This window comes from Eulemur rufifrons, chromosome 6, assembly GCF_041146395.1.
Source record: "Eulemur rufifrons isolate Redbay chromosome 6, OSU_ERuf_1, whole genome shotgun sequence".
NCBI classification, from domain to species: domain Eukaryota; kingdom Metazoa; phylum Chordata; class Mammalia; order Primates; family Lemuridae; genus Eulemur; species Eulemur rufifrons.
The window spans coordinates 55770233-55786120 of record NC_090988.1 but is presented as its reverse complement, the minus strand read 5'-3'; the positions used below and the strand labels follow the sequence as shown (position 1 = coordinate 55786120).

Sequence of the window (15888 nt, the reverse complement as noted above, 5' to 3'; positions counted from 1 at the left end):
CAATCTTAGAGAATGTTGCATGTGCTGATGAGAAGAATGTATATTCAGTAGTTTAAGGGTAAAATATTCTGTAAACGTCTGTTAGGCCCATTTGTCCTAGAGCCCCGTTTAAGTCCAGTGTTTCTTTTTTTGCTAATATATATATTTTTTTAATTTTAGAATATTACAGGGCTACAAATGTTTAGGTTACATATATTGCCTTTGTACTGCCTGGGTCAGAGCTACAAGCATGCCCATCTCCCCAGACAGTGCGCACCATACCCATTAGATGTGAATATACCCTTCCTCTTCTCCCTCCTCCCACCTGCCCAAGTCCAGTGTTTCTTTATTTATTTTCTGCTTTGTCCAGTTCTGTCAGTGGGATGTTGAAGTCCCCAGAAATTATAATAAAGCTATTTATCTCTTTGTTTAAAACTAGTAGGGTTTGCTTTATGAATCTAGGTGCTCCTGTGTTAGGTACATAAGTATTTAAGATTGTATGTCTTCTTGTTGAATTGCTCCCTTTACCATCTTGTCTTTCTGTACTGTTGTTGATTTAAAGTCAGTTTTATCTGATACAAGAATGGCTACACCTATTTTCTTTTGGTGTCCATTTGTGTGGAATATTTTTTTCCATCCCTTCACCTTGAGTCTGTATGAGTCCTTGTGGGTTAGATGTATTGCCTAGAGACAGAAGATACTTGGGTTATATTCTTTTAGCCATTCAGCCAGCCTGTGTCTCTTGAGTGGGGCATTCAGACCATTCATGTTGATTGATAGAATTGATAAGTGCGATGCTGTTCTATTCATCTCGTTGGACAGTACCTTATTGCTTTGTTTTACTTCTTGTACTGTTTTTTTATATGAGCTCTGAGTTTTAGGTTTTCGGTCATTTTACATTGGTGAGTGTCTATTGTGCTGCTCCATAGTATAAATCAAAGAAAAATAGCTAAATGAGGAATAAATTATAGGTTTTACTGATATATAGACAAACACAAGACTCTCTCCATGAATGGTTGGCTTCTCTATAAAGGAGACACACAAGGTTTGAATATAGGTCTTCTCCTTTCCTATGGACCTAGAATTGCTAGACTGCAAAGTGTACCCATTTCTCAACTTCCCATACTGAGGAGGTTGGACAAACTCCCCCAGGAGGCCACGTCCTTGAACTTATTACTGTAGGAAAGCAGCTAGTAACAGAACAAGAATATATGCACATGAAAACACATTATCCACCCATAGTGACCCCAGCCACTAGGAAAATGAGGCCAAATTAATGTATCAGGAGCTGACCCATTTCTTGGGGGAAACCTAATGAGTGGCTGAACAGAGATGGATTGAGAATAGACATATCATTCTCCCTATGGATCAGTGTGGTAATATAAGCATAGGAGCCTGGAGAACGGTTGCAAAATTTTTCCCATTTTATTGTCACCATGCTATTCTGGTGAATAGTAGTCTACTTTCCTATCTTGCCCACACACTGATTATCCAGAGACAACAGTATGCATCTCTCTATTCTCCAGTGCCTGGAATGATGTCTAAACTTTCTATTTATATGTATGATTTGGGTTTTGTTTGTTTTGTTTTGATTTTATTTGCATTTAATGTTTCTGTGGATTACTGGTCATTTGAGTTAGTAGCTAAAACCTTTCTGAGATTGCATACACTTGCCTTGTAATTTTTATAAATAGAGAAAGAAGGATTTTTTTTCTTTGTTTGTATCCCCAGAGAGATCCGAATCTTACTGATGTTCCCACAGCTGAATCTCACCTTATTATAAATCCCTGGATCCAGAACCGTAATCTGTTCTTTCTTTGCTAGAAAACACATAGAGGGCTCTTCTTTTCACATGAAGCTGGTAAGAAGGTAGAGAGAGATATTCATTGGGTATACTTTGTGCTTCAATCGTTACTTATTCACAAATAATCATGGGCTTACAGAAAATAACATTAGGGTCTGCCTTGTGCTCATGGATTCATATAGCACATAGATATACAAACTCTAATAATTCATAGTTAAATATATTAATGGTTTTTCTCATATTGAATTAAAACCCATGGAACTAGAGAGTAAAAAGAAACTAGAAAATTAGCATAAAGAGAATGGTAGCATGTATGCTTATTACAGGATATTTACTCTCATTAATTTAAACTTCACACTCTGCCATTTAGCATTTTAAAAAGCTTGATCAGAAATACTAACATTATAATAATAAATATTGCTATTATTTATTTTAAATATTTCCAAAATTGTTTTTAACAATATAAATGCATTAATTTAAAAATTATTTTTGGAATTTTAATTGAACAAGACTTTATAGCATTTTTGTGTTTAGTGAATCAGCTGCCTCTGTCATTCCCTGCCCCCTGAAAACCTCTACCTTATCCGCAGACCAGCATTCACCCATCACTTTGTACTTCATGGACAGCAGTAAATTTCCCCCTGATACTTCACCATGGAAAAGGCAGACGCTGAGTAATAATTTCCCCACATAACCCTCTCCTGACCTACCCGTTCCACTTCCTCTCCAGTGTCAGTGAAAATGGCGAGCCTCATCTTTTTGAGAGCTAATTACCGTCATGCTCTATATTCAGTCACCTAGTACTTTCTTAAAGATTTATCTATCTATTAATTCCTCTCGATCTATATTTTCAATCTCTCACTATGTACTATATCTTTAATTTTAGTTCATGAACTTACCCATTTCTCTAAGTCTTTCCCATCTTGTAAAATTTCTCCATCTACCTTACAGCCTTCTTTAGTCATGGCCTATTTCTCTCCTTGCCTTCACTGTCAAGTTTCTAGAAATAAAATACACTGAACCTCCACTACTTACTTTTTTATTCTCTCTTCAAACCATTATAGCAGGTTCTCAATGTTAAACTGCTTTTTCCAGGGTGAGTAATGTGCTCTTGGCTGCATTTGAATGTTTTAATTCTTCCCAGACTTGACTGCTCAGGCAATTTGGAGCTGTCTTTCATGTCACACCCAGTCATGACACCATGCTTTCTTGGTTCTCACGGTTCCCATAAAACCAGTCTCATCTTAAAGTAAGGGTGTATAGTCCTTTCCAATAACTTCTAGAGAGTTCTCTGTATTCATTGATCTCATCTTGTAAATCTACTCTCTGAGGTTGTTCACACACACTATTGGATTAAAATGACACATATAAAATGATAATTTGTAAACTTATGTCACTGGCCAAAAACTGGAGGTCTGTGTCTGCAGATTCACACTCACATGGTCACTGCAGAACCATGAATATTTTTAAGTGGCTTTCTCTTACTCATTTTACTCACAACATTTTCAAAATTGAATGCTCTGACTTTTCTTAAGTCTTTATTCATAGGATCTTATGAGCCAATGGAGCTTAAAATTCTATAAATGTAAAAAAATAATTGGCATAAAAATGTATAAAATCACATGGTCATATTTTCCTTGAACTTAAGGGGAAAATATCCCTGATTATAAATGGTAGATGACTATTACATTAAATTTAGAGTTTTCTCAATGATGTAGAATGTATCTATGACTTCGGATAACTTTCCTAATCAAAACAAAATTTACCTAAATATTTTCACATAATAATGTAATTTATTCCTTCTGTAGGATATGAGCATTTGTGAGGACAAATGCTACAAAACCAGGACAACATGAAAATCCTAAGCAACTTGACATCTAAATTTCCAACCTTCTTGCTGACTGGCATTCCCGGCCTAGAATCTGTCCATACCTGGATGTCCATTCCCTTCTGTTGTCTTTACACCATTGCCCTCTCTGGGAACGGCATGATCCTGTTTGCCATCATTACCAAGCAGAGTCTCCATGAACCCATGTACTATTTCCTCTCCATGCTGTCAGCCACTGATCTGGGCCTGACTGTTTCCACAATGGCAACAACATTAGGTATCCTCTGGTTTGATGCACGTGAAATCAGTCTAGATTCCTGCATTGTCCAGATGTTTTTTCTTCATGGATTCACTTTTCTGGAATCTGGGGTGTTGGTGGCCATGGCCTTTGACCGCTATGTGGCAATCTGTGATCCTCTGAGGTACACTACCATTCTCACTAATTCCAGAATCATTCAGATGGGTATCCTAATGATTATACGTACTGTAGTATTAATAGTACCACTACTCTTGCTCCTTAAGCCTCTCCATTTCTGCAGAATGAATGTCCTTTCCCACTCCTACTGTTACCATCCAGATGTGATTAAATTAGCATGTTCAGACATTTGGGCTAATAGCATCTGTGGATTAATTGATCTAATCCTGACCACAGGAATAGATACACCATGCATTGTTCTGTCTTACATTTTAATTATTCACTCTGTCCTCAGCATTGCCTCCCCTGAAGAACGGCACAAGGTCTTTAGCACCTGTGTCTCCCACATTGGAGCAGTTGCTATTTTCTATATCCCTATGCTGAGCTTGTCCTTGGTGCATTGCTATGGTCGGTCAGCCCCCAAAGTGGTCCATTCAATGATGGCCAATGTGTACCTGCTTTTGCCCCCTGTGCTCAACCCCATCATCTATAGTGTAAAAACAAAACAGGTCCGCAAGGCTATACTCAGTCTGCTCCTTACAAAATAAACAGAGATTATTACATTTGAGAAAAACCTGGTATAAATGACTTGCACTATAGAAAAGCAACTGTGGTAGGTTACTGCCTATTGAATATTTTTGTTCATATTTTTCATTTATTCAACAAGTATTTAGTAAATATTTTTGTATTTTCAGTCATAAAATATAAGTATGATATGTCACCCCAAGACTTTTACAGTTTAATTAGGGAAATAATAATAATGAAATAACAAAAATAATACTCCTAGCAACTATCATTTATTGACTCTTTGTTTCATGCTAGGTGCTCTAATATACTAACTGCTTTTAAGACCTATTCCATTTATTTTTTAAAGTAGCACAATGAAATAAATAATAGTCTTAATTATATGTTACAGATAAAGAGACAGGTATAGAGATATCTAGGTCACCAAAGGCCATTTGACTATCATGAGGCAGGGTTGAAATTTGAACCCAGGTGTCCTGTGTCTCAGGTGCCCTGCTCCTTACCACTGTATTACAAGCTCTATCAAAAGCATCTAGCAGAAATGTTATGAAATCAGAAGTAAGACCTGAATCTCCATAATCCATACCATTTCTTCAAAAGTTTTGGTAGCCTTCTTAAAATATGCTTTAGCTTGTCTTCTTTATGGATAACCCATAATAAAAAAGCTAGCAATAGCTATGCCATGATGTGTAAAATCATTATCCAATGCTGGACACTACAAAGAAAAGCTTCAGAGATGAAGCACATTTGTTAATTTATTACAGGGAATGGGAATGTTGGAGAAATAGAAAATATCATGAAGTGGATTACCAAGAAGCATAGGGCATAGGTTCTTAACCTTTTACTGCACATGGTCCCTTAGGAATCTAATGAACTCCATGGACCTTCTTCACAGATAAACACACCACATTATTTTCCATAAAACCTCAGAGGCTTCACAAATGCCATCAAGGATCTACATGGCTCCCTTAACCAACCGACGAACCAATGTAAAGAATTCATGGTTCTCAGCCTATACTCAGGTATACAGAACTATACCCAGAATTTTTGGTTTCTAAAAAGGGACTTACAGTAACTATATTGATTTAAGAGGCTTTAAATTTTTTTTGCTTTATAAAAAAAAAAAAAAAAAAAACAACTTTAGTTGCATAAAATAGTAAAGAAAATTCAGAGGTAAATGGAGATGGAAACCTGAAGGGAGTCACATCAATTTTATTCCCACTGGAAAAGTGGTGATAGAAATGTCCCACACATCTCACAAGCACTGGGGGCAGCAGTATGCCGGAGCTAGTGCACATCAGCTTCAAGACCTTATTGTATGCATCTCTTTCCAACTCTGCATTAGGTGATGCAATATTAGTAGCTTGAATAACTCATAATGAGAATATTTTCACCATGGGAATTGGCAAATATTACAAATGAGGACTTATTTTTTTGTTTTTAAAGATTCAATTTATTGGCACATCAGTGACTGCTGGTGTACTTTATGTTTGGCCTTGTGGGAAACAATAGAAATTAAAAGAACAATAAAACATATTCCCGTGCACTCCAGAAACTCAAAATGTACTGTGCAAAACACAAACATGAGGAAAAATTATAAAATAATGCACATAGTAGTGTGATGGTCCATAATATAAAAGTAAAATTTTACCCCTTAGCTGTGTTGACAGCTGAGTTGAAAGGGTTTCCAGGGGTGCATGGTGGAAAGCATTATTGTGGAAGCAACTCTGTGGAAGAATGTAAGAAGTACTGTGTCACAGTTTTGCTGTTCATGGGAGAATTCTCTCCTGTGTTTTAAATGTATAGGTTCTATTTGTACATAGGCATGGAGATTATGAAAACACAAAATGTTTTTTTTCTGTATTCTCTCTCCATCAGCTTCCCTCAAGCGAATTTAGATTCCAAGATTTGTGTTAGTATCTTAAGGAATATCTTTTGCTTGAACAATGCTATTATATAAAAGAATTAATTTGTAGATTTGGTTTAGAAATTTGGCTATACCTCCTGATTTTTATATATGGGAGACTTTTTCTCTGGGAATTCTACCTGCCTATTAGCTGCTTAGAACTTAAGAAAGATAGGACAAATAAGAATGTTAGTATTCAGGGACTTTTACTTTGAGATGTTTAATGGACTACAGCATGACAAAATGTGCTTCTAGATGAACCTGCTAAAGAAAAGTTTCTAGATATTTGACTGAGACCTCTCTAGCTTGAACTCAGCAAGTAAGCAAAGTAATGGCAAAGAAGTGATGTTCTCATACATATTTGGGAATTCATAAGGTAAAAACAAAAGATTGGATAATTTTTTTAGCTTAATTTGTATTGTGTGATCTATAAAATGTCTAGAATACCACATATACATCTTACTAAGTATAATTCATTAAAGGGAATAGACGAGCACTTGGTTTAGTATAAGAGTGGGCTGTCAGTAAATTCACTAAAATTCTGATGAAATTCAATGCCTCAAGGCTGGCACTATTAAAAAGATACTCATAGGAAAGAGTTGAAAAGCTGAGTAGCTCATCCTAAGAATCACAGGTAGAAATAAAAGAGAGTGATAAGAAGAAGAAAAAAAACTATGGTCAAGTGAAGGCAGAGATTGTGGTATACTTCTGTCCTATACTCCTCCATCTAAAGACTAATAACCCTTCTGGTTAACCAGTGCCACAAATACAAAACTTGACTCTTTAATAGCTTAAACAAAATGATTGTAACTGTCAAAGTTTTTCCCTTTTTAAGAGGAGGAAAGAATACCCTAACATATGTCAAAAACAAAGTGTCTTCCTCAAAAACAAACACTTGGCCCCTGTTGAAGTAATCTTATTGGTAGAAATAATGTTAAAATGTAATAGGACTATGGCAATCTCTCTCTTGGGGTTTATGTTCTTTTAGAGATGGACATAAGGGCATCTCCAACTTTGGTTGACATTCTTAGAAACGATCAAGCAGAAACTAGTGTAGAACCCAAAGGAAAATTGTTGGATAGCAAAAATTCATATATTCTAATACAATACATTCAATGAAATGATTATGGAATAATGCTTAAATATCACAATCATAATCACAGCTAACATGTACTGACTATTTACCATTGATAGCAAGTAGAAAAGCCAGGATGCAAATATGCTCCTTTGTCACTGCTTTTCTGAGTCCTAATACCACAACTTTTATATATATATATATATATATATATATATATATCCATTTCTCCATAAACCAGTACACCAGCCCCTAACTGTGCTTCCTTCCTTTTTATTTCTTCAACTGAACCGTCTAGTACACTGGCATTCCACCAATTAATGGGGAAAAGTGAATCAAGATTTTTCTTTTGGAAGGATGTATCCTATTGATATCTCTAGCCCTGAAATAAAATGCTTGTTTATCTACTTCATTAACCAGGTTTCCAACGAGGCTTGCTTCCTCACTGTTCTTCAGATGCATCGAGTCAACTTCAAGTTGAGTCATGCTACTTCTCACTCTAAAATACCACATTCCTTGTTCTTTTGTTTTTAATTTATGTTAAAATCATAGTTCCACATCTTTTAAAAAGTGTTTTTGTCTAATGTCAATGCTAATATATAGTTCTGATTGACCTGTCCACCACAATTTTAAAACCCATAACATCTGCAGTTTATTTTCTACTAGCTAATAAACACATTGTCTTGAATTGGGTATTTGTTCAATGTGCATTTTATCCTCTTTGCTGGAGCATTTCTTTGATGTCACATCCGGAAGACTGAGCAAACATCTGGGTACACATTGTCAAAAATAGTTTTGGAGATACTTGAGAAATGAGGGACAGCAAGGGATAAAGTTGAGATTCTAATCTGGAATGGATCAAAGAGTAATTCCTAGATGTAAATGTTGAAACTATTAAAAAACACAGAAAAGAAATGGTTGAAAAAACAAGCACTATATATACTCACCATTAAATTGGCACTAATTGATCAATACTTATGTGCAACATTCATTAGGTGTCGAGCAGGTGGGAGGGAGGATGAGGGGATGGGCACTTTCTGTGGGATGGGCACACTTATAGCTCTGACTCAGGTGGTTCAAAGGCAATATATGTAACCAAAGTGTTTGTACCCCCATAATATTACAAAATTAAAAAAAAGAAATGGTTACTTATTTAGTTGAAGCTCAATTGTGTATCAAACTAATGGAAGTACAGGAGAAAGGCAATGGGATTATACAAGATAGTCATGTACTTTCTACCCTTATCCACCCTGCTGTGCTTGCTTGGTGGCCAATGGTATAGACAGCATCAAGAGTTTCTGCAGACTTCCTGGGATGACCTAAATATTATAACTATAATACAGGGAATTTCAATTATCTATTATTTATTCTAATATCTATCTAATATTGATATATTAATTTTAATGGAAAAGGTGATGCAGCTTGTGATGGTTCATTTTATGTCAATTTGGCTACCTACACTGCAGTGCCCAGATATTTGGTTAAACACCAGTCTGAACGTTGTTGTAAAATACTGTTTAGATGATATTAACATGTAAATCAGTAGACAATGGGTAAAGCGTATTAAGCCTATTATGTGGGTAGGACTCATCCAATCTTCCCTGGATCTCCAGCCTGCCACCACAGTCAAATGAGCCAATTCCTTAAAATTAACCTGTCTCCCTGGCCACCACCTCACATATACACACACATACACACGCACACACACACACACACACACACACACGGACATTATTGGTTTTGTTTCTCTGGAGAACCCTGAAAAATACACAGGTATTCCTCCACTTACCTACTCAAGAAAAGTATCTTCTCACAAAGACCTGTAGGTTTATAAACCTTTATAACAACACAAAATTTTCATCAACAGATGAAGAAGAAAACATGAGTGGACTATTAATACAGACAACATGGGGAAAACTCAAAAACACCATGCTAAGCCAGAGAAGACTGTAACGAGTATGTTCTATTTAATTCTATGTATTTTAAATTCTAGAAAAGACAAATCTAACACAGAGTGACATAAAGTGAAACAGACCAACATTTGCTCAGAGCCAGGGTAGGTGAGGGTTATGTGATGCAGAGAATAATACAGTTTTAGAGACGATGGAAATGTTCCATATTCAAATTGTCATTACTTTTACACAGGTGTACAAATTTCTCAAAACTCATCAAAATATACACATAAGGTGGATGCATTTTATTTTAGGTAAATTATCTCTCAATGAAACTGATATAAAATAAATGCTTATTATTTTACAACTAATGCTAAATAAGAAAACCTAACAGAAAACAACTATAAATATCAACTCCAGTGTAAATATTAATTATTTTCGTGCCATAAAAATAACCAAAACATTCTTCTTGGAAATAGTTTTCATTTTATTGCATACACTGCCAAAATTTCCCTCTTGTGTTGAAACAACCATTCCCATGGAGGCTCCTTGCCTTTGTAGTTCTACTTTACTACTTGTCTCTGATTTGTAGGAATCCATTTAACAAATAGTAATTCTATACCTGCTATGTCCCAGGATAATATGGAAATATCTGATACTCTACTTAGTTAAACACAAAAGTCTGTTTAATAAAATATTTACAAAAATTATGTGACAGAAGAAAAGCCAAGTAAAATACTTGATCCTCATACTGAACATGCATGCTGCAAGGAATAATGCAATTTTTAACACTTACACACGTGCATGCATATGCACACAGACACCTTGAAATTTCTTCTAAAGTCTTTTTTTAAATGTTCACATATTGGAGTTATAAATACACATCCTTCTAGAGTTGGGTCTAGCTAGATATTCCCCAGTAAAACTTTTACTTAATGTACTTATCTTTCTATGACATTTGCTCCATTTCTGTTACATTTTTAATTCAGATGTTCACTCCTGTTAAATACCCTATTAAATAGTTATAAACAATTATACCAGCTCACAGTTGTAGGATTTTCCTGCTCTTCACTGTCATGGTTTTCTATGCTAATATACTAAATGTCCTATTTCACCACACTATTTTTGCTTTAAAATAAAAACACCTTCTGGATTTATGTGCTCATAAAATTGCAGTAGCATATTGTCATTCCAATTCTTAAGGACTTTCACCACCTGCACTTATCTATTTTTTTTTTTTTATACTTTAAATCCCATTTTTTCCCATTGACCAACTCTGTCTCTTTACAAAATGAGGTGCTAACTCTTTTTGCAGACAAACTCAACTCTCTCCCTCCTCTGTACCTTTATTTTTGCTTGTTCACTTCTCTTGGTAGCTCCACAATTGTCCCCTCAACATCTTCAAATTCCATCTTCCTTTCAAGGCTCACCTAAAATATTAACCATGTTATATTTTTTCATGACCAGTACTCAGATTTTTATCCTTTCTTTCCATAACATTTTAACAATGTTTTAACTGTATCTTCTTATGGCGCATTTGATTATTATGTATCCCACAAGACTGTACATTTCCTGAGAATAAAAAAGTTAAGTTTTATATTCATTGAACTCTTAGAATTCCTAGCACAGTACCTTTCACATAGGAGATACTCCATGAATGTTTTTTAATTTTCCTCAATGTAACAGATTTTCACCTTGTATATATGAACTATTGCTAAGATAATCCACCCAATTCTTTTGTTTGAACACCTAATTTAGTTTTTTAAAATTTCATGCTAACTCAAATTTTTCTCCTTTTATAACAATAATAATAATTCTGACTTTTATAAATTATTAAGTATAAGGCAACTGAGAACCTTAATGTCATGGTCCCTTAGACTTACCTACTTACATACATCATAGTCAAAAGCCAGTAATAAATTAAACCCTTTCCCAGATTTTGGTCACAAGCTGTTTTAGATGGATGGCTTGGCCTTTTCATTCATCCCAAACATAGTATGAATGTGCTTCCTTCGTTCCAATACCCTTTCAGTACCTATATCTATGATACAAAAATTCCTTAATTAATTATGGCAGGAGTTTTTTATGTGGTCACCCCTTCTGCCTTATCCCATTCTATAATCTTCATTTCCATCAGAGTGACCATTTATTAAATTAAATTTTAATAGAGAATAGAATGATAGATACTAGAGGCAGTGAAGTGTATGAGGGTGGGAAGGGAAAATGAAGAGAGGTTGGTGAATGCGTGCAAACATAGTTAGATAGAAGAAATAACTTCTAATTTTGGATAGAAGACTAGGGTGACTATAGTTAGCAACAATACAGTGTATGTTTCATGGTAGCTAGAAAAGAGGACTTGAAATGTTACCAACACATAGAAATGATAAACACTTAAGGTGATGTATATTTCAAATACCCTGACTTGATCATTACATATTCTATGCATATAAAAAATACTCACATGTACCCCATTAATATGTAAAATATCATATATCAATAAAAAGTGATGTAAACTAATGATGTGGAAAACAAAAATTAAATTTTAATTATATATGAAATATATTTATATATTATTATTGCAAAATATGGCATTACAGAAACACTAAAATTATCTTTAACTCCTCTGTGTTAAATTTTCCACCAAAAACAGATACCCAAGACTTTGGTAAGGATAGTTTATTTTGCAAGTAAGGATGGAAAAAGGGAGATTGAAAAGGGGAAAAAGCAAATAAAACATGTATTATTGAGAAGGTGACCACTGTGGACATCTGGAATTTGGTCCTGGTAAAACCACTTGAGTAACTCAAAAAAAAAACAGACCTTAGACCTCAGAATTTTCTCATTAGAGGACGAAGAATCAAACACACAGTCTTCTCACTCTTGTGTTCAGTGATGGAAGATTGAACTCTGGAGATATTAACTCCCCTAAACTACCGGGTTATACCAGCTGATGATATACTCCTCTAAAACCATTGAAAAGTCCACAGGCAGTGAACTGGAGAGTAGACAGTAAAGATCGCAAGCTATAAACATAATGGAAGAATCTATCTTCCACTGCTGTAGGTGCTAACACAATACAGGGTGGAGAACCTACACCATCTGCCACAACCCACCTCTGTAACCACCTGGATTCGTTTGTGCCTCATTTTGATTTTACCCTGTACTAATGCTTCACGGTGCTAGCTGGCCACAGTCTGTAAGAAAGATTCAATAACCAAGGTTTAGTGAAGGAAGCAGCACTCGCCTCAGATGCAGCTGGTTGTGAGACACTACTTACAGAGGGGCACTGGGCAGGCTATCGCCTTTGCCAAGGGAAGCAAATGGGCTACTTCTATTTCATTATCCATCAGGCTAGCTCTGCATTGCTCTGCTGCACAGAACACTACAAATTACAGTAACACAATTATAATTGAACAGAATTGTGAGTGGCACATATGTGACTGCAACATGACATTTTTTGTTTTTTATTGCCAGTACATACTTATCATGTCAAAAAAAGAAAAGAAGGGAAAAATGAACTTTGTCTCTCACTTTTAAGGCACAGTGAAATGTGGATTATTTTTTATTGAAGCTGTGCTTACCATGCAGTGACACTATAGCTGTGGGATGAGAATGTAATACATATACATCAATATTATCAGAATAAGCACTCATCACAATACTCTGAACTGACACAAAAGCATCAGCCAGAAAATATAGGAAATTTAAATTGTAATACCTCATCAAATCAGGGCTTCTGCAAAAATGAAAGATAAAAAAGAAAGAAAAACAGGAGGAGGGAAGGAGGGAGGGAAGGAGGGAGACAAGGAGAAAAAAAAAAAAAAAAAGGAAAGAAGACCAGGGGGAAGGAAGGAAGGTAAGGAGGGAGTGAAATTAGGTCTGCAACTACAGTAAGTTTCCAAGCAGCTCATTTGTCACATCAAGCAAGGAAAGCCATTTACCAATGATGAGTTAATGAAATCATGTTTAATTGCAACAGCAGGAAAAAAATGTATCCAGAAAAATGAACTTATTTAAGACCAGGGGTGGGGAATCTGTGGCCCTCAGGCCACATGTAGCCTTCTAGGTCCTTAAGTGTGGCCTTTTGACTGAATCCAAATTTTACAGAACAAATCCTTTTGTTTTTACTAATACATTTTTGTTCATCTTTTATATTTTTATTTTATTTTTAAAATGAATGTATTTAAAAAATACCAAAGAATAAAATAATTTCAATGAAATAATCCTCCCAGATTGACCAGCACAATTAGCATAGTAACCCATAAGGGCTAAATTGTTAGCTGCTACGTTCATGATTTAGTTCTAACTTTCCCCACCTAAGTGGCACCACTACCACAGGAGGATGGTTGGTGAGAGTTTTTAGGGGTCGAGTACCTCAATTTGTTATCAGCCTTTACAATGTTGCACTGTGTTTCTGTTTGAAGTGGAATTTGTGAATAGTTGCAAAGCTCCACAGTATTTTTTAATTCTGTCTGCTTAACAGCCCATCATGTCAAAGACCAAGAGAACCCTGAAGGAAGAAAACAGATTTTTTCATGATGATTGGGAATTGCAATATTAGCTTGTTTTGCTAAAGTTAAGATGATTTGCTTGCTTTGTGATACTGCAATATCGACATTAAAGAAACTCAGTGCTCGTTCTGCATTTTAACACTCATAAGGACCACAAATGTTTTAAATTAGAGAGAGGCATAAAAAAGTTGTATTGTAGAAACTAAAAGACGAAAAGCAAAAGCGAAGACAATTCTTTCAAGAAGCAACAAGACCTGGAAATAATGCCACTGAAGCAACTTATAAAGAGTAGGTTATATACTTGAGAAAAAAAGGAACACATTCAGTGGTGTAGAAATTGTGAAAGAATGCATTGTCAAAATTGTAGGATGCTTAGAGCCTGAAAACATTTCCAAGTACAAAAAAAGTTCCTCATTCAAGGAGAATCATAACTGATTGGCCACGTGAATTAGCCTTCAACTTAAAAGAACAACTTCATGCAATACTTCAAAAGGAAAATATATATTATGCAATCACTTTGGATTAATCAACTGATACTACTTAAAACAACACAGTTTTTATACTTCATTTGGGGCATGAAGAGTTACTCACTTTGGGCACTCTTGCAAACAGAACATGGGGAATAGATATCTTCAACAACTTTCAAGATAAATGTCATGAATTGGACATGAAAAGGTTCTCCACCCCTGTTAAAGGCTATTACCATCTAGTTGTTAGAGTCATAGAAATCTACAAGCATTTGAGTCCCCAGACTACACAGGTTTGTGATGTGATCTCTGTGTCTGGTTGGGGAAAACATGGTACACTAAAACATTGAGTAGACACATCTGGGTGGATGACCCATAAGGAAGCTCACTCTGCAGAAATCCCTGCAACCTCCAGGCTTGCAGATCTGGCCCACACTTTGGTGAGTGCAATCACTTCTGCCACCTCCCATAACTCGACAGCTGCCATCCTCAGAAGCTGCCTCCATCTCCTGTCCTGGCCACCAGGATGGACCTAGCATCCAATCCAATATGCCGAGACTGGCAGGATAAGAAATAGATTATATTCTGAAGAATGGCAAAAATTAGCAATCATTTCATGGCAAGAATACCCCTAGGATTGAATAGTGAGAGTATTTGATCAAGGAGGTCAGAATAGAAGGCTGTATAGGCAAGAATGCATCAATGTAGGGGCAGTTACTTGGAATAGAGGTGTTAATATCCTAACAAGGATACCAGGGAGTGTGGCCAACTGACTCTCTCTCTCTGAGTAACAGTTATAAACCTAGACAAAGTGATGGACAACACTCAGCACAGTGGAAATGCCTAACAGATAGGAAAGGAAAGAATAAAGAGGTTGTCAAAAGTGTGCACTCTGGGATGGATGGAATGCGTAAAGCTGGAAAACACACCATCCATTTTCCATAAAGGGGCTCAGAGGACACGTCAGTCAGAGGCCACTAGAAGTGAGCTGTGAAAATGATACCAGCACCACTATGAAGTTGAGTGGTAGCTCTTTTCTGCCAAGGATAGTAGTAGATGCAGTCACCAAGCCAAGCTCATTAATATCCATGCATATAAGGAAGCCTTGACATAGTAGAGGCCAGGTAGCAGTGGTTAACTGCCAAAAGCCAGGGCTGCAATTATCATAAGAACCAGCAAGATCCAAAGGCCAGATTAGAGGCCTTAACAATCAAGTAGCTGTGGAGATGGTTAGTAGAGCATGACCTCCCTGAGCCAAAATAGACAAGCAGCCAACAAGGGGCAAGGAAACATTTACTACAAAAAGAAGGCAAGAATGGAGGAGGAGGAGGCTGGGAGAACTGTCAGATTTGACGTAAGATTGACTTTGATTTAAACAGGGAAGGAAGATAGAAAGTTCTGGTTAGAAAGAAGCTTCTTAGACTCTAGTGCAGTTCTGAACAGAGTTAGTCTAGGCCATTGAGTATCCTCAAGCCAAAGTCACCCG

The 15888-nt window shown here is 36.1% G+C and overlaps 1 protein-coding gene across 1 annotated transcript; it reads left to right on the top strand.

Annotated features, from left to right (window-relative positions):
* The first annotated feature begins 3614 nt into the window (after nt 1–3614).
* Nucleotides 3615–4574, top strand: LOC138384067 (olfactory receptor 51F1). The gene has a single exon (XM_069469335.1). The coding sequence runs from the start codon at nt 3615–3617 to the stop codon at nt 4572–4574; it is 960 nt and encodes a 319-aa protein (XP_069325436.1).
* The last annotated feature ends 11314 nt before the right edge of the window (nt 4575–15888 follow it).